The sequence below is a fragment of the Nuphar pumila genome, chromosome 3 (assembly GCF_984573655.1).
Source record: "Nuphar pumila chromosome 3, dmNupPumi1.hap1.1, whole genome shotgun sequence".
In the NCBI taxonomy this organism is placed as follows: Eukaryota; Viridiplantae; Streptophyta; class Magnoliopsida; order Nymphaeales; family Nymphaeaceae; genus Nuphar; species Nuphar pumila.
The window spans coordinates 120086087-120113015 of NC_143251.1; the positions used below are offsets into that span (position 1 = coordinate 120086087).

Here is a 26929-nt window from a genome sequence, read left to right on the forward strand (position 1 = left end):
CACAGATATTTTGAATTAAAATTACCAGTATATGATTAAGACTTCGGGGGGTACTCGATCAATAGCAATTCTTATGTGTGTTAAATACAATGCACGAAATAAAGCAAAAGAAACCCCAACTCATAAGCTATTTACAAAAAGTGTCCAACATTTTTGTTGTTGCATTTAGCTGCCTACTTTTATAATTTATTTTTATTCTTTAAATACATGTTTTGTCCTAAAACCATTGTACCAATATCGGCTATATATAACCGATACAACACTAAGAGATATATCACGATACTTGTGTAAAAATCATGTTTTTTACCTGTACTTTTCTATTCTTTTGAAAATTTAACCTTTCAAATAATGTAGACAAGCAAAACCAAAGATTTTTGGGGGGTTCAATTTAGAAAGGTAAAAGAGTATGATTCCTCATCCACATGATTTTTTATTCATACCTTGTAGGTTTGAAGAATCCAAACATAGAGTTTGTAAACATATGATATAATTGCATTGAATTATGTCATTTGTTTATTTATTGTCAATAGTAAATAGCTAGTGCAATGATGTAGTGCGTGAATTTTATTTTTATTTATATGTTTAATAGCAACTCGATTGTGGATAAATTAACAATATATCAGCTATATATAGCTGATATGCGATATGAATGGCAGACTATAAGTTGCCAATATATTAATTTGTGCCTAAAGCCATTTAGTTGACCTTTGCTTAGCCAAAAGCGACTAAAATACCCTGTTATTATTTTTTAACAGAAGACCTTAAATGATACAAGCTGGATTATTTTAGATTTAAGGAAAAAAAAAACAAAAAGATGCCACATTTTATGCCTCAGACAGGTATTTGAAATGCAGTTCAATAAAGCAGGCGACTGAATGAACAACCCAAATATGCGGCAGTTTTTTGTAAATAACAGATAAGTTCGAATAAATAAAGCATCACAGGTGTACAATGGACCTGATTTGACTAGTGCTTTCGGATAGATCACTCGCTAAAAGCAACCCAATCTTGATTCACTGTCAGAAGAAGCCAACACAAATCACTATGCACAACAAATACAAAAAACCGCTTCTCAAAGCAAACAGGAGAAAAGGAACACCCAATCCTCTGAGGAAGGAAAAAAAAAACAGAAGAAAAGGGCTGACCTCAAAGGGAACCATAAAGATTAGTGCAAGTGCAACCACAACTCACCATTCTTGATCAGGAAAACTTGTGTACGCAAGAAAGCAAACACTGGGGTTAGCGTAAATATGGAGACTATATCAAGTATAAAGCAAAGTTTCAATATCAACCATCAATTTCTCTGTCTGAAAGAGGCTTGCAGATGCTATAAATTCCTTCTCAGAAGAGCCCCTATAGGTCCCTTGAGGAAACAACGTCCCCAAGGCAATCGAAGAAATGGTTGATGTTAATCTTTGCCTTGCCCGAGTAAATAGCTTCAGAATCTCCACCTTTTTCCCCTTGGGCTGCCATCTCCACCAGCATGTACAACTTCTTTATCGGGATCTGAAGACAAAAGGCGCAGATTATTTAACAAACCAAACGTAACTTATGTTTCCTTTTCTTTTTCTTTTCACTTAACTTCTATGGATACAAGAAACAGTATCGACAGTAATTTTTTATGACGAAGGAACCCTTGCCGAGAAGCGGGTCACTTAATGGGCCCGCCTCCCTGCTAGGTAAACCTCTGGGTTGAGGACACGACCACCCAGCCTTGCATGTCCCTATGCTCCCATGCGCCAGCAGGATTCGATCCTGGGCCTTCAGCTTGACACAGGACCCCGCTGACCACATGGGTAACCACCGCGGTGGTTAGTATCAGCAGTAATTGTACTATATAATTGTAAATAAGCAAATAGTAAAATATGATTAGAGTATTTGTAGAATACTGGTGCCCCTGCCCAAGACTCATGATCACCCACCATTTCAAAATGATTGCTATAACTCCAAGACTAAATACGTCCAAGTAGAAAATCAGTCACCATAAAAGACAAACAACAGTGAAAATAAAAGTGACTCTTGTGTCATTAAGCTAGTGAGAAATGAGAATTATCTGGATAAATTGCAAACCCCAAAATATTGACACCTAAAATGCTTGTCCCCTTATTATAACTAAGTTTTAGGAGAAAGCACATACATTGTCCAATGCTTCAGCTGCTGCATCAATATCATGTTCAGCAAATACATTAAGCCCTTCCAGAACCTGCAGCAAATGAATAGAAAATCAAACTTGTAGGTGATCTTGTATACTCGTAGAAAATGAGACATGTAGGTGTTCTTTTTTATTCTAAAAATGATTACCACCGACAACATATTCAGCTTAAACCCCAAACCAAAAAATTTCATTAGTTATGAAGTGAACTGCATTGCATCTTTATCGTACTTGAGACAAGATCAGACTATGGAAGAGTTGTTAGAATCATAATCATAAATCTTGACAACAGGGATTTTCTCAGAAAGGAAAAATCATGTGGATAAAAATATGCCAGGGTACATCTACAAGTTACAAAAATTTATAAAAAAACCATTAAAAACATGATAAAACTCACAATTTATAAAAAAAAAAACATGAAACTTTCATTTTCTTGTGATGGAACTCACATTTTATTGTTTTCGAGAAGTTATCACTGAAAAAACAATAAACCAAAAGTACCAATATTATCTGTGACATAGGAACTCGTGTACTCCCCAACTGAGTCAATGAAGCCCAAGTTATCCACAAGACTGATGTCTGGGAATCACATGTTTGGGACCCAAAGTCTAAGAAATTATTCAAAATATTTGCAATGGATCCATTCATTTTTTTTTCATCCACCCTTTTACCCATTATACCTTTCTAGCATCTGCAGTTTGTAACTTCGGCACATGATATGTCACAGAGAAAGCATCACAAATACCAATTGATTCCAGGAAGTGCATCTCACTCGAGGTTCCAATCACCAACAGGTTCTTGCCCTAGAAAAGAATGCGGACAACACCAATCAAGCTCTAGTAAATTATTAGTAGGGTCATCCAGCCAATACAAAGCAATAGTTTTAACCAGAAACTCCCAGACGCCCAAATTAGTGGGCTCAAGACTGTTGAGATCTAGTAAGACACAAGAAACCACTATCTTTTCATTTGCAAATATTGAATCCCCTTTTCTGCTAAAACTTTCAGTAAAGCTAAGGAAAGTTGCCTATGCCAAGCAGTAAAAAAATGTCATTTATGCCCATTCAACTGCATTATGCAACTGCTATATACAACAATATGAAAATGGGATCAAATCCCTTATGGGTCCACAAAGTATCATGCTCAGTTATAACTTTCAAGTGCTTGCAGGCCTAGGCGTACAGACTCAACCCAATTCATAAGACTCTCATGACAGTTCAAGAGTAAAGTCTGTAAGCCATTAAGTTATTTTTACCAGGTCAGCAAGACAGATGGCAAAATAACTTTTTCCTTGGTATATAACCTTATCTGAAGCATGCAGAAAATCATATTTGTACATATAGTTAAACTGTTTCAAAAATCATGAAACAGGGAAAGAAAAACAGTCTCACACAGGTGTGCACGTGCACAAGCGTGGGCGTACTACACACACACACACAAAAAAAAAAACTGACCTTTGGTGGAACTCTTTTGATAAGAACCAATAATGTCTGTGCAATCACATTAGAAAATCGAGGGCCAATCGCTACAAATTCCAATAGCCTGAGGGAGAGGTTCAAGTCAACAGTAAATACAAAATAAATGTGTAGCTCAGTTATGGCAAAGAAAAGAAATCATAGAGCAGATCTGACAAGATATCCTACCTTTCAATGTCGTCAAGAATAATTATACTCAATGGAGATTTGTATGCATCCTCGAAAACCTATAATTTCAGAAGACCATTATAAGGGTCCCTGCTGGTTTTGACTAAAAGTAAAATAAAATCAGGACCTTCGATATGGATACCATTCCTAACCAAGAAATAATTAAATGAATAGCTCTTTTAACAATATAACTAGATGTTCATTGATGTTTGCTAACATCAAAGGCCACTCTTGCAAACACCTGCAGAAACAAATTCCCCCAATGGAAAACATGGATTTAAAGCTCTTCAGTAACTTTGCCTAGATTCTTGTGCTATTTGCAAAAACCATAAGGGTGTTCAGCACTCTTACAGAGATTCCAATGAGATCATTTTTCTTGAAACATTTAGAATCCCACAAAGTTAAAACTAAATGACTGAAAACATTGCTACAACAAACCTTTGCAATCTGTGCACATTTAGTGCCCTCACTAAGGCCAACCATCGACTCAGCAGATATCTGTATCACAACATAAAAATACAATAAGTACATAATAAATTTAGTAATGAGTACAAGAAGAATAGGCAGAAAAGAAAATATCACAAGAATTGTGAAATCACTTACTATCTTGACGAATGGGTAATCACTGTCAATACCAACTGATGCTGCCAGCGCAGTCTTACCACTACCAGGCAAAAAATAAGATGGGGATTAAATGGAAATTTAAACGTTGCAATTGCGATCAGAGAATGCATACCTGCCACTTGGACCTGCTAAAAGGCAAGTAACCAATGGACTTCCCTTGCTCACTCTCACTTGTTCTACCAGTAGCATAGCCCTCTCGTATATGTGCTTATGTCTCTCACCACAGTCAATTATCCCATGAAGTCTGCAGAAGGGATACAATGTAATGGGAACAAATATAATTATGACATTTCAAGTTAGGATCAACTTGAAAAAGTTTGGAGCCTTCAATATAGTATTTAAATAAGGATGTGATTTGATGCACCAAAATATTACAATAATTTGCAATGCTGGTGAATAGTGACATATTTTGCTATTAACCCACTATTTGGCATGTTTCAAAACGAAAAGTCGTGTTAAATACATCACTAATGAGAGAATCCTGAGAGGAGGAACATTTAGATGAAATATACACAATCTCAGATTAAAACAAATGTACAACAGCACATTCTATTGTCCACTACAATTTACAAGGAGGAAACAACCACCTCTACAATCAGATCGTTCCTTATAAACAAGCAAGCTATTCTTACAAACTCACTGCTATTCCCTCCTTATTTATGTCATTGCAACAAATCTTAAATACTATAGTGTCAACAATATTACAATCTACAAACATTGATATATTTTAGAATAAAATCCTTCAACTGTAATTCATAAATGTACTCATGTCTCGCTACTCATTGTCATGATAATATAATGTGTTTATAACTATGTCTACACGTCATAGGTCATGAGGTGCATTAGTATTTGCTATTTATCATTAATGCAATGACATTAGGGTAACTGAATTCTTGCCATGATATCAGCCTTTCTTCTCTCATCTCATACAAGCAGCCATATGTTATAGAATCTAGCACTATCTAGAATGCCCTAACTCAGCAAAAGCTGCAGCCCAATCGAAAGAATCCAAAGGTCGTAACTTCTGCTCGGCACAGCCAGAAGGAGCAAGGTTCATTCAAAGAAGTAACCCTATAAAGAATTCTGTGTCACATCATTACAATAAGATAACTGGAGTAAGAGATTGCCAAGCAATCAAAATACTTGTCCCCTAATTCCAACAACATAGTAACTTCTTCCAAAGCAAAAAATGCAATTCCTAGGTGGGTACCTTAAAAGGTACCAATTTTGCTGACTAGGCACCGACTAAGGCGCCTAGTCGGCGACTAAGCTGCCTCCGCCTAGGCATGAGGGCAGTTTAGTCATTGATTATTCTTATATAAATTTTTTATTTTTTATATATAATTATATATATGTGCATGTGTTCGTGTGATTTCTCTTGTGAAATCATGAAAACATGCTTAGTTATTATATATATATATATATATGTGTGTGTGTGTGTGTGTGTGTGTGTGTGTGTGTGTTACTTTGCTTTTGGGATTTTTTCAGTGAAACATTGAAGGCATGCACGATTAATTTTAATTGATTATGTTTTTTATATATGTGTGTGTTAGTTTGTTTCAGATGAATTTTTCTATAAAAGCCTGAAAGCATGTTTAGTATTATGAATTATGTAATATGTTATTTATATATGTATGTGTTATTGTGCTTCTGTGAAAGGTTGAAAGCATATTTTGTTGATTATACTGAATATGTTATGAATAATGAATATATATATATATATATTTGTGAGTGTACAATTATATATATGTATATTCTGGTTATGTATATTAATATATTTGGTGAAAGCATGTGTAATTTTGTACTTGTGTAATGAAAACATCTTATTAGTAAAAGAAGTAAACATATTTTTATGTATATTTTGTGTACTTTTTTAGATTTTAATTGGGGTACCAACTAGTCCAACTAATCCAGCCTAGTCCTCGGCTAGTCTTTTTAGGGGTCTACCGACTAGGCACTGCCTAGCGCTTTTGACTATATAGGCAAAAATTGTATAACAAAAGGACTGGAAAAACATGAGACCTCCAAGAAGTTAAAACTACTAAATATAACACATGAAATTTGAAAAAAAAAAAGTAACTTTCATTATTTTCTCACTTTTTCTCCAACAACAGGAGAAAATTTTTCTTCCTCCACATTACTCTTGCGCTATTATACTTAAGCATAAAATTAATCCGATTTTCATTTTAACTTCTTTAAAAGCATATGAAGAAGAAATAATAGGAAAATAGATATTCTGATAACATGATGCCAGAAGTTCCACGTCATGTTAGACTATACTCTGGTTCTGTTCTATTTGATGGTTTGATGCATATCATTATTGTAATCTTTTGTTAATTATTTCAGCATCATTGCATTATTTGGTTATCATTGTACACCCTTTATTCAAAGCAGCAAAATGCAAGCTCCTACTAGTATCAATGTAATGCTGAATATATTGTCAAGAGTTAAAGCAGCCCTGGACTAGAAGCATTTTTGTCACCTTTTTCCTTAACCTCTACACTTCTTGCATCAATTAGGGGTGTCAATGGGTCGGGTTTGACCAGGAACCGACCAGTACCAAACCCTATAGGGTCAGGGTTTGGTGATAAATAAGAATGCCCGATTAGAATCTGGGTCGGACCTGAAGCGTCCGATTAATATATGGAGATGGATATGGTTTGTGAAATTCCATACCAGACTTGGGCCTGACCCGAGTTTTGATTAAGATCCACAAATTTTCAATGTAAAAATGATAAAAAAATATTATTTTACCAGGTATGGCAGGGGTCTGGTTCATGTAACTCTTATAGGATCTGGGTATGGTTTCGCTTATGGTGGGTCTGATTAGACCCTGGTCCGGACCCGATACTATCATCTCAAATCAGTTTTGGGTCTGGTTTCACCTGGGTCCAAACCAAACCCGACCTGTTGACACCCTTAGCATCAATAGCCATTCTTTTGCAAGCACACCAATTAGTAAGAAAAACTCCTCCTTTGGAGCAAATATATTATGTACTTTCGATCACAAATATGCACACATGAAAACACATGTACACACAAATCAGTGCTTGAAATAAATTCGAAAGGCAAATATACACCATCAATGACCAAAGCATATCCTTGAGAAAATTTTACAAACAAGTGCTTCTGTCAATACAAACATCCTAAAGAGAAAGAAACCAAAAGCATGGCCTTAGGGACAGATTCAAGTGGAAATGCAAAATAAGCATATAAAAAAGAAAACTGTCAAGCACATTGCAAAACATAAAATACATAGACAAAAAAGGGCTACCAGGACAAGACGCCAAATGGAAGTAATTAGACAAATTCTACATTGTAATTGCCTATTTCCCAGCAACCTAGGTAATCCAATCCCTTTATAACACTTTGATGGGAGAATCCCTAAACAAGACTAGAAGGAAAGAATTCACTCACAAAGCATAATATCACATATTGAAACAACTTATATCTGAATTATAACATAGCAAAATAAGTCCAAATTCAAGCACCCAATAAAGTGAAAATACAGAAACTTAAACTGCACTGGTAATTTACTTTCAGTAAACATGAACTTGTAGTAACATTCAAATAAGGAATCAAATGAGATAGCTGGATGGTAAGATAGCTCTATCATAACTGAGGATGGTTCGAATCTTATGGGGGTTATCCCAAAGATTGCCTAAAAAAGTAACAATCAAATAACCTGCATCTGTCAAGATCATCAGTGGACGCTCCAAATGCAGGCCTGACTTCTTGAAGTGCATACAGAAAATCATCCATGGTGACCTTTATGTTTTCCTCATCCAAGGATTTAGTAAGGTCGTCTAAGCTTATTTGTCTGTTCAAGGCAAAGGATACAGCACTTTTGACAACACCTTCAAGCTCAGCACCACTGTAGTTCTTCGTTCGTGCAGCTGCACCAAGCAGCGTACAAGTTAGTCTTGGTCCTCTCCAAAAAGTCCAGATCTACAATCATCTCTCATATAAAGAAGAACAAAAACTGCAAACAAAATCCACGAATGTATGTATGTATCATTATTAGGCAGAATGCAACTGATTGAAATGATTAAAACATCCTCAAAAAAGCATTGGCAATTTTTAAAAAAATTGTTACATTTTTAGGCCAAAAAGATCACTTTCATCTTCCAAATAAAATTACAAAAGTACCTTACTTTTTGCAAGTGTTCGACTTTTTGTTTTCCTCCAAAATAAAAGACTCATTCTACACTTAAAATAAACTTCATATTTTTAAATTTGTCTCTGCTTTTGAGGGTGCTTTAGTCATTTCATTCAGTTCAATGTTGCTAATGACAACATAAAGGGTTTAAAGTTAGATTACCCACATATATGTATGTATGTTATGTATGTGTATGTATGTATCATAGTAAAAAATATTGATCTTTGTTATATCTCAGCAAGGCAATTTCTGGTGATAATATAGGTTTAGTTGATAAATCTTGGAAAAAACTGAGCACCTAAAATTTTTTAAAAAATATAAAATAGCAGAAATAAGTACGAAAGTAACACGTTTAGATAATAATATACAGAGTAAAAATGAAGAAAAAACATAAAAGAAAGAACAAACACATAGTTAAGATATCACAAGTACAAGTAATTGATAAGATTGTGATATTATCATGATAATATCATGATGTATAAATTTCTATATTTTCAAAATATTACAATATTTTGCCTTTAATATCATTTTATGAATTTACGGTGAAATTATCGCGATATTTTTAAAACATCGCACATATCTATGACTATGATATGTATGCATTATATCTAAACATCATGTGAAATTCTCTGACAGAAGCACAATTCCTAACACTTGTGTGGAAATAAACAATGTTCATATGTAACAGACATCAAATGGATTACTTGACTCAAAGTTGAATAATTAATCGACTGGGAGAATGTTATGTGTCATTTAAAAAGACGATTCCCATAAGACATCTGGCAGAAGCACAGGCTTGATCCTTGGCAATATTTTAGGTTCATCTCTACATAAATGACACACCATAAAATTGCAGTTGAACCTATTTGTCTAATGCTTGGAGATCCATCTCTTGACAAAGGTTTTGTATAAAATCTCCATACCATCCTATGCAATAGGATCACTGGTGTATCCTTGACAGTGCAAGCAAATATTGCATGTCTGCACCTTTATGCATGTATTTGTGCATGTCCACGAGTGTGCACATATGAGAGAGAGAGAGAGACAGAGCATGATTGAGCAAATAAGAATCAATTTTTATCTATCTACCTAGAAATCTGCCTGAATTACACAAGAAATCTATTTAACATTGTTCTAAAAGTTTGACTTAGTTCCAGAACAGGTTAAGCCGTGACTGCATAACAGGATAGATTGGGCTCCATTCAACTTGTTACACACACAGAGTAATTGATCTGAAACATTTTGACCCTATCATGTCAAAGTGACATGAATCACACAAGCAATTTATCCAAACACAGTTCTGAGTTCTGACAGTAGACCAGGTTAGGCCTCAACACCAGAACAGGATACACCAGTTCTATTCCACTTGCTACATACTCAGAATAACTGGAAATGCGTTGGTGCATTGTACCAAACCAAGGGAGAGAGAGAGAGAGAGAGAGGTGTAGTCATTCGAAAATCTGAAGGCTTGGAGATTAACCAATAGCAAAATGAAAGAGGAAAAGGACAAAAAAGATTGCTTTTAAAAGGAAAGACCTATTTGCCCGCTGGCCTTCAAAATTTTACCTTTCTTATTGGTCTTAGAGATCATATGAGCAGGGTGATGTTCATTACCAACTTGGCCATGAATCCTGCATACCAACCCCCTCTTGGAATGAGGAAAAGCTACTGCTAATCTTTCTCCTAAAGAATGCCTTTTTAACAGTTGAGCGGAGAGTGTTGGTGTCTTCTACCTTTACATCTTTTAGGAAACAGATGAGCTACTATGGAGAATGGCCTCAATCCTGTGCTCATCCTCCACTTCATCTTCAAGAAGAGCTGGAAACAGGGTTGCATGGTCATTGAGTCTTGGTACAAAGGGTGAGGGATGAGTAGGGGAGGAGAGACTTGACAAGTTCATGGACCTGGACTTGTTGTGGAGATCCATCTCTTGACGAAGGTTTTGCATAAAATCTCAAGACCATACTATGCAATAGAATCATCAGTGAATCCTTGGTAACGCAAGCAAATATTGAATGTGTGCACCTTTATGCATCTGCATATGTGCATATCCGTGTGTTTGCACATATGAGAGAGAGCATAGTTGAGCAAATAAGAATCAATTTTTATCTACCCTAGGAAGATGCATGAATTACAAAAACAATCTATCTAAACGTTGTTCTGAAAGTTTGACCTAGTTCCAGGACAGGTTAGGCCGTGACTGCAAAACAGGATAAACTGGGCTCCGTTCAACTTGTTACACACACAGATTAATTGATCTGAAACACTTTGACCCCTACCATGTCAAAGTGTCACGAATCACACAAGCAATCTATCTAAACATAGTTCTGAAAGTAGACCAGGTTAGGCCTCAACTCTAGAACTGGATATACCAGTTCTGTTCCACTTGTTACATACTCAGAATAATTGATCTAAAACCCTTTGACCCTTATTCGGTCACAATGAGCAATCTGCTAGAAGCTTGAAATGCTCACATATCTAGTTGCACATCTGACCACTGATCTAATACAGTCCCTTAGGCCTATGTCAGTTGATGACTATAACCTCTCCAAGTGATTATGGTCATGTGGTAAAGACGAATCCAACAAAAATCCTACATTATGCCTTCAAGTCTTCAAATTAGTATTTTAACAACAAAAAGACCCCCCAAGAAACCAGTTGTTTTAACCTGCATTGCCTTAAGATGATTGATCTTCTTTTATGTTTGCTAAATTCAAGGCAATTAGTGAGAGAGAAAGAGATACCAAGCTCCTGCAGGCTCACATCTGCAGCAAGGAAAGAATTCTCTTTCATTTTAATAGTATGTATTTGAAGAATTTGTAGACGACCATTTTCATCAGGAAGGCTGATCTCAACTTGGACTTCCAAACGCCCAGGTCTGCAAATTGCAATGAACAAATAGAAGGATTGACAAGGCTCTGAATAAAAAGAACCATCAAGAAGTACTCATTTGAGAGGGCACAAATAGGTAAACAACTAGTAGAGGCAAGGATATAAATTCGAAATAAAGTCAGTCTAGAAGATATGGATCCTGTTCACGCCAGCAGATATTTCTTTTCTACACATTTATCAATTTTTCATATATAACATGCAATATAAAGGAAAGAAGCAAAAATATATTTGAAGCATCACAAAAGTAACATTTATAAAGAGGTGTTCTGAATTGTTTAACAAAAATGTGAAAGTAAAAAATATTAAATAATACTATATGACATCACGTTGACATTTAACGCACTTGATAGGACGACTGCATTAAGGTGTAGGAGACTAATACAAGCGCATTTTGTAAGTTAGAGAGTCTTGCCCAATTTCAACATAATTTGTTCATGGCTGACAGTCATATAAGTAGGGTCAGCAAACACACATAAAATGTGCAACGGATTAAATGAATCTATACTATAAAGAAGCAGCCCAAGTTGGCAGCCTTGGTAACTATTATAAAACCTGTCAAGGGTGTATAACTGTTTACACTAATTAAAACCCACATAACTAAAACTTATGCTATGACATTCTTTTTCTCTTAATAGAAGGTTGCTTGATTCTCTGACAAAATAGACATTTAGACAATGGTCAAACCATTTCTTTAGAAATTTACCTCAGAAGAGCTTCATCAAGTAAATCCTTTCGATTGGTCATCCCAATCAGCAACACATTGTTCAAGGACTCAACACCATCTATCTAAATAGCAAAATGGCTCATTTAGTTGCCTCAACTGATTAATCAGAAAGCATATGCATGAAACAAAAATAATCTCACCTTTGTGAGGAGCTGATTAACAATGCTATCATGTACACCAGTTCCATCTCTAGTAGATCCTCTTGACTATGTAATCAAGATTAGAAACAAAATCAATCATCCTCCAGGATTAAGACATCAAAATCAACAGATACAAGAAAAATATAGGGGAAGAAACAAAAAGGTTCATAATGATTTGTGAGAAGCAAAAAAATGCTGCAAAAAAGAAATCGTACAATTATCGTAACTGTATAAAATCAGTCAAACAAATTTTGAGATCAATCTGCATTAGCAAAGTTTCATTAAAGAATGAAAAAAGGAACCTGTATAAAATGAGTCACCAAATTTTGAGATCAATCTGCATTAGTGAAGAATCACTAATGAATGACAAAGAAACATTAAATGATACAACATTCATCAAGAATATATGTTATCAATACGAAAAACTTTTTCAATAAGGCAATCATACAGAATATGTATGTTGTACAGAACAGAGTTTTGCAGAAAATATTCAATTTTGCATTCATAACTTCCAAAGTTCTAGAGGAACCAACCCGCTTACTAAGGCATCACTGTCACATGTTTGAGATAATATTCAAGAGTTTTAGAATTTTATATCTTAGTAAATCAAGCCCTTATCATGAAAACCGATAACTTCCTCTACTTTAATGATATGACAAGGATTAGATTAACAGTTCCTAGAATTTACCTGTCTCCACGATAATAAAGTACAAGGGGATTGTGTGTTGAGTTTATTGTTGTTAATAGCCGCTAAAATTACATTCTCACCATAAGGGCTTTTTAGTGGATATCCATTGCCATTTTTTGAAGAATAAACCACTTGAACCAACACAAGACATTCTATTTCGGTGTATGTACCAAGGGCAAGATGACACAACTTTCTATCTTACCAGATTGATTTAGAATTTATCTAATTTTTTTCTCCAGCATCATCTTTATAATTAATTTAGTCTTCTATGTAATTTATTAATAAAATTAATTAAGTCACCATTTATAGATTCATAACATACCTTGCAGATAGCATCAATTTCGTCAAAAATAATAACATGCAAGTCACTCTGATCTCCTGTAACATGAAAGAAGCTGTTAGGCCATAAAAATTCATTGTTTGACAGATAAAACCATAGGGCATCCATAAGACATGAATGTTCAGACTCAAGTAAGCACCTCGTGTTCTTTGATCATTTTCTGCATCAGCAAACAGATCTCTAACATTCTTTTCAGTTTCTCCAACAAATTTGCTCAGTACTTCAGGGCCATTAACAATCTGAAGTTCATAGAAATGGTTGGAATGGTTGGAAAACAGATAGAATAAGCAGACACAGACCAAAAGAAGTGGAAAGGAAACATGTCAACAAGCACAACGATTAGTATCAGACTTTTAATTCCAAGATCTTCAAATGTCGACAAGATGCAGCCAGTAAAAGAAAGTACATTTCAAAGACTCTTGCATAGATAAATTCATGTTACTGTAATGAAACACTAGTGTAAAGAACAATGTCACCAAGTGACTACAAGAGATTCACAAGCATACAAGCAAGAAGCCACTAATGGGCAAAAATACAATAGGCCACAAAGTGGCAAGTGACAAACACACACAATATGAGAGAGAGAGAGAGAGCTTAAAAATATAAATAATCTCTTATTGAGAATGCTTAAACAAGCATACATTGTGGTGGGGCAAGTCCCCTTATTTATACACCAAATGGAAGCAAAGGGGCTCCCATAGAGTCCTTGGGAGCCCCTCCAACAGTCACATTTGTGACCGTTGGAGAGGATCCCAACGGCTCTATGTGGGCCCATTTCAAAAAACAAAAAAGAAAAATAAAGAAAAACAATAAAACAAAAAGGAATAAAAAACAAAAGAAATATTCCTAATGGACATGCGTATTTACAAGTGAAAAGACTAATTTGCCCCTAGTGGGCATTACAAAAGATATATATATATATATATATAACATCCATATAATTTAACAGTTACAACTTACAGGTTATACTAAGCTTCCCCATGTGAAAAGCACATTCTCACAGGAAACTGGGACCCATAATTTGTCTTGCTGAACAGCAAAATATGTGTTTATCAAAGACAAAAGATTAAGAAGAAATGAACATAAGTTTTCTGAATATAATATCCGAGACAGCAATGAATCCATAACAAGATTAGGGACTGATAATTGGGAATGATTCCTGGCTCTCTAGTACAGTCTATACTGGCTCTTGATAGTATGTGTCTTCGTAAAAATACTTTTGGGGATCTTATATTATTATTCAGTGAATTCTTTTCTTGCTTCTGAAAAAAATAAATAAATAAAAGATACCGAACATTCAAAATTAGATCCCAACATGCTTGAACTCCAAATGAAGAACTGGTGCAAACTGAAAGAAATTAGCAAAGGAAATTATTAACTAGCCAAAAAATATCATCACATGGTGCCAGAGAAATGAAGAATGTCAATATATGTGATGAGATAGGTCACTATCACTGGAAGATTCTTTTGATAGACCACAGCTTAAAATAGTGAACAAACTTAAGGAAACATGAAATAGCGGTTCTCTTTATCTGAAGATGTCAAAGGGCTATGTCTCTACCACTGGAAGCATCTGGGACAAGCAAAGACTCCAAGCATTGTGAACAATTCCCTATATCACAACCTAACCATCACTAGTGCAAGACTATAAACATGCACCATATGCAATATTTTAGTCTTGCTACATAAATTAAGATAACAAAAAGTCCACTAAACCCATTCAATCAGCCTTTTGTGCTTTAAGCTTGTGCAAAATGAAATAAAAAGAGATACCTTTGGTTCTCTTCCATTCAACATTTTACCAATCTGGCGAGCCATAAGAGTTTTCCCTGTTCCAGGAGGGCCATAAAGCAACATACCCTTAACATGCTTGATGCCCAGCCTGCAATGTAGAGACAAGCACATATTCACTAGGCCAACTAATTGCTAAATTTTTGAAGCTGGTATACTTCAAGAGAGAAATCTCAGGAACCTAGCTTTACTTGTAAATTGACTAGATTGCAGGCCAATATACAGCAACTGCAAGATGATCTACAGTATCAAATATATCAAACTAACAAAGATAGCCACCACTAAAATCTGCCTGGTAGCCCGAGTGTTATATTTAAACCTTTTCATTGACTCAGAGAACATCTGACCTAGTACAGACTCTCTTAAGCTTGTGCATAATGTAATAGTTTGGAGTAATCAAACACATATTTCTTAGATTTGGAAGAATAATTTACTTGTTTGTTACGTGTGGTGGGAAAACACGAGAAGCAAATGCTCTTCGAAATATATCTGTAAATTCGGCACTCAAGCCTCCTATTCCAAGCTTCAGAAGATCAAATTCCTTTTGTCTGAATATGTTGCTGCTAGCAGCTTCACGCTGATTGACAATCTGCATAAGGCAGTCAAAATTTAACATAGGAAACGTCATGATTTGATGATGATGCTAACTAGATGATAATTAGAAATACAAAAGCTACATGAAAGAGGAAACTCTTAAAGCATATGCTAGTCTATACAACTATTAAAAGAACAGGATACCATAATTCCCGAGTTGGGAGAAGTTTCAAATACAAAATAGGTCTCCGGAGATAGGATTCCTCTTTCTGTTCCCTTAGAATCATCCTTGCCCTCTATCACAGCCTGATGGACTGTAAATATATAGTTTGTTCCGCAATACTCGAAGGAGACCCTCTGCCCCATTGTCATTACCTGCATTGAATGCAAATGAGAGAGGAAAGTAAAACCTGAATTATGAAAACAATGTCATAGCCAAGCTTCAAATCATGGTCACAAGTATTGTTCTTGGCAATTTCTCAAAAAAGTGGTTTTTCACAAAAAAAATCTCAAGAAAATCTCAAAAGTTGTAAAAATTGAAAAAAATAGAATATAAAAAGATAAGATAATAACATGTTTCGTATATTTTCTTGCAATAATATAAATAAGCAAGATTGAAAAACTTTTTAAATTACAAAGGAAACAAAAAATAGAAAAAAAAGGCTTAAAATATACAAAAATAAGATTTTTTCAAACATATCGCAAAAATGTCATGATAATATCGCGACAGTATGTATCCTGGCGATGTTTTGCCGATAATTTCAGCTTACCTTGAAATGCCAATAATATCGTGATATTTTCAAGATATCAGTGACTATGCTTCAAAGGTTCTGACAAGAAATAATCATAAGACTTAACTTCCAAAAGAGTTTGCAAATCTTTTGAAAGCAAACCCAACAGTTGCAGACTCAATCTTCTCCAAGAACTTGAATACTATGGAGCAACATTAACCCTTTATTCCATTCCAAAGAAATTCTGCTTTACAAGTTGGAAAAACAAAATTTCCATGTGGCCATTAACTGTTGAGCCTGAATTCCCAAGAATCCTACAATATCGACAAAACGGTATTCGTTCTACAAGCAAACCCCTCCATTGCACCCCCCACCCTCGCTCCTTCCCAAGGCCCAATCCAGCCCCGCCATGGAGGGGGAAATGAGGGGCTTCATGAGAGAATGACATATTTTGCTTGTTCCATTTTTAATTTCTATGAAGCTGTATTCTAAAAAACCGGTGAAGAGAAGCTTTGGTGAATCGCTATTTACTTTGTTGCAATTTTGTGTGCATAAAGACCAACACTTGCATATTTAAGGTTCTGTCGCTATTAAATGAACTTATCAGGAGCACTCATAACCATTTCGTGTTCATGAAATAAAAAATGTGATGACATGGGAAATTATTTTGCTTTTTGGATGGGCAAGTTTGCCAGCACCCATGGGATTTGAAACCAAGTCCCCTTGTCATGATAGTATGACAGAAACCATCCAACTATCTCATTCAACCTCAATTTCTTATCCTTTTCTCTCCTATATTCAGTGTGAACTACCTCAGTTACATACTAAAGAGAGAGAATAGAGGACTGTTCTGGCAAAGGACCCATTTTGTACATAAGACGTGAGCTCTCGTCAATATACAGCATGAAAACTGGCCTGAATAGAGTCATCACACTTATGCTATTGCCTTGGTTAATCTGAACTACAGCAAGCCAATTAACATCTTATATTTTTCTCCTTGCATAAGTCATTCTTGCCATTTAATGCACGAAGCATACGACATCTAAGAGGATACAACATATGTTAGAACTTGGATGCTGTTATTGTAAACAGAGGTCCATGGTATATATTTTTGCAACTTTGAACATTTGTTAACTGATCATCAAAAGTTTGCAGTTGGTTGTTGCCAAGAATAAAAACACTTATTGCTATCAATCCTGATTCCAAGATTACTGTCCTTATTGGGTACTTTGTCAACACCATATAGAGGCTCATTAGAAGGCGATCTTAGCAATTTGTTCCACTAAAGGCATCCCCACTCTGGAATTCAGAATTGAATAGCAACTCGACTTTCATGGAGAAAACTTTAAATATGCTCCCCAACAATGACAAAGTACTCTTTTATTTATTTGTTAAAAAATCATTTGTTTTAAACTCATAAAGAAGGCAACAGGAATCAAAATGACTGAAATTGGAATATAATCATTGCTATTTAACAAATGATAGGTAGACAAACGGAAGTGCCAGAAGGCCCAGAACTACTCAGGCTCAGAAAACATTAACTGAACACCAAAAGAATTGTGCAAACTCAAACATGGATGGCAAAACGTTCACAACACAAAGAATAATTACAAATGTGATAATGAAACAGAAGAGGTGTTCACCTGATCCAGAAATCTTTTTCGAAGCTGCTGAGACAATAGGACAGCATCAATCTGAAAAATATCAATGTATAATTTTTTAAGGGAATCATACTTATGAAATAACCATAAAATATAATGAACCAATTAGGATGCTTTTTAGAATAATTAAGTACATAAGCAAGGAAAGAGGAAAAAGGTAGCATGAAACAGGAAAGCACATATTCCATCACTCAGACTGATCTCACTAACAAAACGGGGAGCTAACCAAGAATGAAAGTACCTGTTCGTGTCTACCCTTGGCTTTGACAAATTCCAAATCAAGTGTAAGCAACGCCAGATTGAAATTATCAGGAGGCATAAACCTGAATATAATTCCAATTAAAAAGTTTAAAATATCAACACAATCTATGATATAATGCATATGCAGGATCATATGACAATGGATTCTTGTCTAAATAAATGTCAAGGAGGTGAAATAATCAAACCTACAAACAGATATAGTGTCTCCAGTGGAAACTTTTGTATGTCTTCGTTGAATGGCATTTAGAGCAATATGACCTTCCCGTATGCTCTCATGAGCTGTACAACTTCATTAAGGAAAAGTGAACATAGAGCTAAATGCTTAATACTACTGAATATTCAATTAAAAAGTTCAAAATCAAAAGCAATAGATTGTCAGAGTATTTATTGCAAGACTTATAATAATTGTAGTGTCTCAAGATGTATCCAGTGCAGAACTATAATAGGCCTGAAAATGGATAGTTAGGAAGCAAGAAAGTGCCACCAACTGCTTGAAAATAAAAATGATTACTCACAGAAAAATAATACAAATAATGACTCACATGTGCATTATCACATAAACACACACCCTAACAAGTGCCAAATGGTAGCCAATCAGGGTTAGGATGGGCAAGCAGGGTTTCGGATCTCTTAATCAATTCACCGAAATGAGATACTAATACATTGTCTATTAAAAATACCAACAGAATCTGTTCAACTGATAATAGCAGTAATCACATAAGCTATGGATATGTCATGCCTGGTATCTCAGATAGATAAATCAATTGCTGTGTAGATCAAACAAGTAATGTGTTTCACGCAAGCACTTCTGACAAAGTGGTCATGGAGCTTCACAACATAGAGGAATTTGTGGCCAAAAATTCCATTAATTAAAAAAAAACGCTCTAGCTTTTGAGAGATGATCTCTAGACAATGAACGAGTTCATGAATCTATGCACATGGAATGCAGACGCCGTATCAAGTTATCCACACATCTTAACTTGCAAATAAGAATATCCTCATCATTAAATTTTTTAATAGTGAAACATTACTGTTGTAAAGAGCAATTGTATAGAGAAAATGCTTAAATCCTTTATTTGTAAGGCCTTTCTTCCACCAGAGGAAAGACAATAACTAGGCCAATACAAACACATAAAAGGTACTGGAATATACAACCTCAGTGCCATGGGTCAGGCAGTGGGAATTGTGGTAAACCATTCAACCAAGAAACAAACAAAACACACAATTTTACAATAAAAAGTTTTTTCCAAAACAAAGAACCCTTGAACCTGGTTTTCAAAAAAAAAAAAAACTGCATTTGAATGAGGAAAAAATACAAAGGGAAGTGAAAAATATCCCATGACTAGCTTCCAAGTCCCGTATCGCAATCATAAAGAGATACCAATCTAAAGCCTAGACCCAAAAACTCATCGCAATCGTCCCATCAAGAATTTCTACAAAAGGATAATTCACATTGACGTCAAAAAAACTACCATATAAAATCACAATGCGGTCGTGCTTCAAAACCAATCGGAACAAAAAGTTCCCTCAGAAGGAATCAGTTTAACAAATGATCAGATTCATGCTAGCATTCAACAAATTAAGAGTGATAACATCATCAATTACAAGAGATCCCATCTCTCACATTAAGGGAGACGCCAACGCCACATATCCACGCCGAACCGGAACCAATAACCCATAAACAAAACTTAATTATGTAAAAAACCTGTAATCATCTTTTACTAGTACTTTCTTGAATAAGGACCTTTACACTTTACTAGACACACACAAATCAGACAATACCATGATGCATCACAAAATCAGAGGCCCTTAGCATAACAATTACCTAAAATAACACAAAGATGAATGAAAAGAAGATAAAAAAGGATATTGAAGCGTAAGAACGATCGAATCACCGACGAGAGCGAGCACCGAGCTCGTGGCATGGACAGAGAACTTCCTCAGATCGAAGGAGGAGCAGTAGGCGAGGTTCGTAAGGGCGAGATCGGCAGCGGGGGTGTTGGTGACGACCATGTTGGCCGAATGCATAGACGATGAATTGAATCCCAATCTCGTCGCCATTCCCGAGAGGATCGATCGATAGCCCCTTCGCGCCTAGGGTTTTCGCGTCTCCTTCTTCTTCTTCCTCTCGGGAAGGAAAATGCGAGATCGGGAGCCTCGGAAAAGGAATCGAGAGAATCACGAGAGAACGTTTCGTCAATGGAGGAAACGAACTATTCTCGTGTGAAGTCGGTTTCGGAGGTTGGAAAAAAGAAAAATATCACAAGAGCCCCTGGTCATTAACTTTTTCGTTTTTGCACCCTCTGCGCTTTAAAATATCGTTAGGGTGCCCCTCCTTCCCTCCATGAGGGACGCAAACGGTTAGGAGTTCCGAACCTGATCCGACCCACAATATTGGATCTGGATTAGTATGTGCCTCCAAAACCGTGTCGGACCCGGAACAAATAATGATGGGCAATATCTGGATCTGGATCTGGATCTGGATCTGGATCTGCATTGAAATTGAATGAGCCTGTATTGTCAGGTTCTGGGTCGGAATCAGGTCAACCCCGACCTGTATACCATTTTTACTTAAAAAACAATGGGTTTGATTCACTTTCACCGGATTCATTACTGAAGGTTTCGTTAAGAAAAACCAGATCCAAAGGTTCATTGTAAGATCGGAGTCAAATCCATAATCAGAACTGAACTCGCTCTTCAAGAGTTGAATCCACAAGTGTAACATGACAAACTCATAGTCGTATCTAGGGATGTCAATGGGTTGGATTTTATTCGATATCCAACCAAATCCGACTCCATCTAGTCAGATTTGGTAAGCCAGAACTATATCTGATTATAATTGGATGCAGCTATGGTTTTGATTTTCTGCTACCCAATCCACTAGATATCAAGACTTGACCGATATCTGAATCTGATTACATGTATGAAAAAAAAAAATCGTTTGAGCTCTTTATCATCTACATCCTAATTCGTCCTAGCCAACAACAGATTAGTTGGATCTGGTATTTGCTACACTGACCCTGAACCCGAACCCGAACCCGAACCCGAACCCCTAACCAACAACAGATTAGTTGGATCTGGTATTTTCTACACTGACCCCGAACCCGAACCATTCACATCTCTACTCATATCCAACCATTTGCAACCCTGTCTCCTTGCCACTAGGGCTTCCAAAATAGCATGAAAAGAATGCACATTCTCGAAGCAGTATTCTCCTTGCCACTATATGGCTTCCAACAGGTGGGGCCCTCACCAGAACTTGGTGGGTCTGGATTCATATCTGACTTTGAAGGACCAGTACTGGGTCCGGATCTCAGTCCCAATAGACCTGCCATAGGCGAAGTGCAGCCCGGGTCCTATAAGGATGACATAAATTATTGTGCAGTTTTCTTCCTGCAATACGTTGAACCATATTCCTCATTGGTAGGGTGGGATGGTACCTTTGTTCAATACAACATTACCAACGGGTTGGTTGGTTGGGAGGGGGGAGGTACTTCTCTTGTCCTGTTAGTGCACGTCACCTTGTGTTGGGATGTTGCAAGTTCGAATCCCAATGGGTATGGATGAATAACTGGTAAGGGTCTGCCTAACCCCAGCTTTATCTGTTGAAAAAAATATATTACAATCAAAAGAACACTCAGTATATATTACTATAAGCATACAAGAAAGTGCTTAAGCACAAGCCCTCAACGGCAAAAACACTAGCAGCTAATGGGCAAAAGACAAGGCCACTAGAGCACACTGACAATAGCTCACAATAGCACACAAGAGAGCAAACACAATATAAAAAATAATATTTTATTCACTAATAATGCTTAAGAAAAGCACACACAATAGGGAAGAGATCCCATATTTATATGAAGAATAATACAAAGGGGGCTAGCCTGCTAGAAGGAATAAAATAAAAAATATATACAAAAGTGCCTCTAATGAGCACCACCTATTACAACAAGACAAAAATGCTCTTAATGGGCATAGCCTATTGCAATTTATATATATATATATATATATATATATATATAGAGAGAGAGAGAGAGAGAGAGAGAGAGAGTGTGTGGTAGATGCCTAACCACTTTTGTAACTTACCAAAATGGATGTGCGATGAGTGTCCATCGCGCACGTGCTTGACGCTCAACACATGCCCTGTATTAGAAAGGACGTTTAGTGGCACTTCAAAAGCGATGCTAAAGGCCCTTTATACATCAGACGAGCAGTGCACCCTGCGTATAAAGGGCCTTTAGGTCTCAATGAAACAGGGCACCCCTGCCTTAAACCTCTCTAGATCGAAGAATGAGCCCAACCCACTATTGATGTTTTTGACTGCGGATCAAACGAGGGTCTGCACCAACGTTATCCAAAGCCCATGGACTATACAGTTTGCATCAAGAAAGGCCAAGACACAGAGTCGAATGGATCGCCTCTACAGCCAAGACAACACAGTCCTATGCTTTCCTGCTCTGATGAGCTAACCAACTTGGGCACGACACCCTTTAGCTTGTTAGCAAGGACCTTAGATATCATCCTGTAGGTAGCACTTAGGATAAAAATGGGCCAGTAGGAACCAAGGTCATCAACTCCCTAATGTGGTTTTACGGCCCAAACACAAATTTGAAAAGAGGTTCAAATTCAATAGAGTCTCAAAGAAAGAACACAAATTATCCAAGTGTAAGCAAAAACGCAATCAACCATAATACAATAAGATTTACGTAGTTTGACGATATGCCTACGTCCATAGAGAGAGTTAAAGATGATCTTATTAATAAGAAACAATTACCGTATAAGAGAAATATGCAAAACTACCAAAGAAGAACACTAACACTTATCGCCCGGTTCACTAATAAGATTGATGCATGCAACCTAATCTTTCTCTTTCAATCACCTATATGTAGTAAAAAAAGCTCCTCTATGCTGGTCTTCAATAGAAGAACAACCCTTGCACTCAATGGTTTTCCTTTTATCTCGTCTATCCTTTTTTTTTCTCACAAAACACCAACACTCACAATACCACCATCATAAAAAAAATGTGAGAGGATCCCTCTCTCATGTACTTTCCTTAATGTACAAGAAAAGTCAATAAAAAAACAAAATAGAGTATCATGATGACTTTATACGCATGTAGGTCCCATAATAGACCAATTCAAGCCATATCATCACAATCTCCACCTTGGATTGAATGTCCATATATAGTTGCCCAATCATCTTCTCTCATCTATGCCCCCTCTCCCTAGGGCCAACAATATCAAACTTGAGACTTTTATCAAGTACAGGCAATGTCTGAACTTCTCAACAGTCACTTGCTTCGTCATCATATTTGCAGGGTTCTCTCGTAAGAATCTTCTCTATCTGAATCTTTTCATCTTCAATGAACTCACGAATTTATGGTATTTAATCTCAATATGTTTCAATCTTAAGTTATACACCGGATTATAAGCCAAGTCGATTGCACTCTTGTTATCACAATGTGTGTGTGTATATGTATATATATATATATATTCTCTTGTGAGATGCCAAGTTCACTAACCAAACCCTTTAACCAGATAACTTTTTTTGTTGCTTCAACTGTTGTCATATACTCTATCTTGCAGAATATGTCTTCAATTGATAGGTTCACTGAATGTGAATACGTAACCTGTCAATAAATGTCTCTTATCATGGTCACTTGCATAGTCAGAATCAATATATTCAACCAATGCACCTCCACCCTTATCTTTCTGAAATAATAATTCAGTGTTTGTAGTACCTCTCAAATAATGCATAATTCATTTAAGTGCATTCCAATGAGCCTTACATATAGCAATCATATACCTACTAACAATACTTACTGCATGTACAATATTTGGACGGGTGCATACCATAAAAGCACCCAACTGCACTAGCATAGGAAACCTTCTTCATGTATTCTCTTTCTTTATCATTCATAGGACATTGATTATTTCTCAACTTCAAATGTTGTTCAAGAGGTGTGCTATGAGGTTTGGCATCATTCATATTGAATATCTTCAATACCTTCTCTATATATCTGCCTTGTGAGAGTCATTGCTTGCCAAGTTTTCTATCACTTCTGATCTTCATACCAAGGATCCTTTTTGCATCACATAGACCATTCATTTCAAAATAAGAACTCAACATATTTTTTAAAGCATTAAAAACACAAATATTTTTTGTTGTAATCAATATATCATCAACATATAAAGTCAACACTATAAAAGAATCATCAACCAACTTATGATAATAAACACAAAAATCATAATTAATACAAAAATAACCATACTTAATCATGGAAGTATAAAATCTTTTATATCATTATCTAGGAGACTACTTAAGCCCATAAAGTGACTTCTTCAACTTGCAAACATGATTCTCATGACTCTTCTTATCAAATTCTTATAGTTGGTTCATGTAAATGTCGTCTTTTAAATCATTATGGAAGAAAGTTGTTTTGGCATCCATTTGTTCTAAGTTCAAATCAAACATAGCCATCAAAGCTAGCAATAAATGAATATAAGTTTGTTTTACAACTTAAAAAAATATTTCATTATAATCAATACCTTCTTTATGAAAAAATCCATTTACAACCAATCTGACTTTATATTTAAGAGGCTCTCCTTCATGGGGTACTTTTTTCTTTTGAAATACCCAATGACCTTTTTACTTTTTTAAAGTTTCACCAAGTCTCATGTATAATTCTTATGCAAAGAATGCATCTCATTCTTAAAAATATACAACCACTTTGCACTGTCTTCAACTTCAATGACTTCTTGATAAGTGTATGAATTCTCATATCCAACTAAAAGTGCAGAAGCAATGCCATCATCTTCTCTGTAACAAATAGGTGGCTGAATATTTATTTTCGGTCTATCCTTTGCAATCAAATATGGAGACACTTCTTGATGTAAAACATCATCCCATGAGTATGGCTCTACTTTAGATATATCTTCATTCTCTTTTTTTTGTTATTCTAGCTCCACCTAGAGTGAATCTTTTATCACCTTTTCTTATCTTTAGCTTCACTTCTATTTTTCTCCAATATAAAGTTTTCATCGAAGACCACATCACGACTAAGAATGATAATTTTGACAACAAGATCTCAAAGTTTGTATCCCTTAACACATTTTTCATAGCCCATAAAAATACATTGACGAGACTTAAGATCTAACTTGGCGCATTGTTCATCTTGCACATAAACATATGCACGACACTAAAAAACTTTAAATTTGAGTAATATATATGCTTGCCACTTCATACCTTTTCTGGAGTCTTCAAATCTTCATGTGTTGTAGTAGGTGATCGATTAATAAAGTATGTCATCGTATTAACTACCTTGACCTAAAACTATTTGTCAAGATTTGCACATAAACTCATGCATATGACCCTATCTAACAGTGCCATGATCATCCTTTTTGTTACTCAATTCTGTTGAAAATTCTCAAAAGTAGCAAAGTAATGTGTGATCCCTTCTTTCCTGCAAAAGCTCTTAAGCTCATCAGAAGTAAACTCACCTCCATTAAATGTCCTAAGGTACTTGATGTATTTCTTAATCTTCTTTTCTATCTCAACCTTCTAATCTTTAAACTTTACAAATATCTTTGATTTATGCTTTGGAAAGTACACCAAGATCTTATGAGAGTTATGAATGACATAAAGTACTCTGCCCAACCTTCAGACTTCACTATGGTTGTTCCCCATACATCTAAATGTATGTACTCAAGAGGATGTCTGCTCTTATACACACTTGTCTGAAATTTGACTCTGTGTTACTTATAAAAATCTAATTTACATGATTTTATGTCATGCAATCAATTATTTTTATGCAATTCAAGCATGTCTTCCTTAGTCATGTGATCAAGTCTTATATGCCAAATATTAGTATTGTCTTCCTACATGGAAGACGATATAGCAGTATCCTCAACTATGGTTTTGTTTTTTTCATCAATCCAAGAGCACCTCTTATCATTTTTAAAATCTTATTGGTTTAACTAAATGTACAACCTTTGGAATCCAATGCACCCAAAGATATGAGATTCTTTCGTAACTTTGGCACATGTCTCACATCAGAAATAATACAAATAGCTCCATCAAACATCTTTATCTTTACACTACTAATTTTTATCATCTTGTGTACAACATTGTTTCTTATGAAAACACTATCACCATTATATGGGGTATAAGAATCAAATACACTTTTATTGAAGCACACATGAAAAAATATCAAAAGTCTAAAATTCATAAAAAAAAAATATATACTTGAATAAACAAAGAGACTATTTTCAAAATCTTCGGTATCTGACGCTATACTTGCTTGATCAGAATCTTTTGCTTTTACTTTCTTGGTGTTTCTCTTAGAGTTTGTAACACTCTTTCATAAAGTTTCTTTTCGTGCAATAATAGCATGTAAATTTAGATTTGTCCCTCTTATTTCACAATCAAGACTTTACTTTTCTGATCATTCAAAGAAGTCTTATCAAGCATCTTGTTCGAAAGCAATATAAAAGTAACATAATCAAATTTGATATTTTATTTTTTATACAAAAGCATGGTCTTTAAGCTTGCATATTTAGGGAGCATACTTCAAAATAATTATAAACTTGTC

General features: G+C 35.6%; 1 protein-coding gene across 1 annotated transcript; it reads right to left on the reverse strand.

The window, feature by feature from the left end:
* Nucleotides 1-876: 876 nt before the first annotated feature.
* On the reverse strand, nt 877-20400 carry LOC149843485 (vesicle-fusing ATPase-like). Its single transcript, XM_090000920.1, has 21 exons — nt 20235-20400; nt 18525-18618; nt 18320-18401; nt 18061-18111; nt 15891-16061; nt 15587-15741; nt 15135-15243; nt 13501-13600; nt 13344-13399; nt 12334-12399; nt 12173-12255; nt 11322-11455; nt 8104-8314; nt 4531-4662; nt 4398-4458; nt 4233-4292; nt 3795-3853; nt 3606-3693; nt 2833-2955; nt 2138-2203; nt 877-1506 (listed from the first exon to the last, which is right to left on the reverse strand). The coding sequence occupies exons 1-21, from the start codon at nt 20398-20400 to the stop codon at nt 1354-1356; spliced, it is 2220 nt and encodes a 739-aa protein (XP_089857046.1). The 3' UTR covers nt 877-1353.
* Nucleotides 20401-26929: the final 6529 nt, after the last annotated feature.

Bases quoted from the DNA above. Each gene is read 5' to 3' on its own strand.
- LOC149843485 (XM_090000920.1), bottom strand. From the start codon at position 20,400: ATGGCGACGAGATTGGGATTCAATTCATCGTCTATGCATTCGGCCAAC. The intron at 12,256-12,333 runs GTGAGATTATTT...TTTGCTATTTAG, and splicing joins TTAATCAGCTCCTCACAAAG to ATAGATGGTGTTGAGTCCTT. The intron at 4,459-4,530 runs GTATGCATTCTC...TTTGCCTGGTAG, and splicing joins TTAGCAGGTCCAAGTGGCAG to TGGTAAGACTGCGCTGGCAG.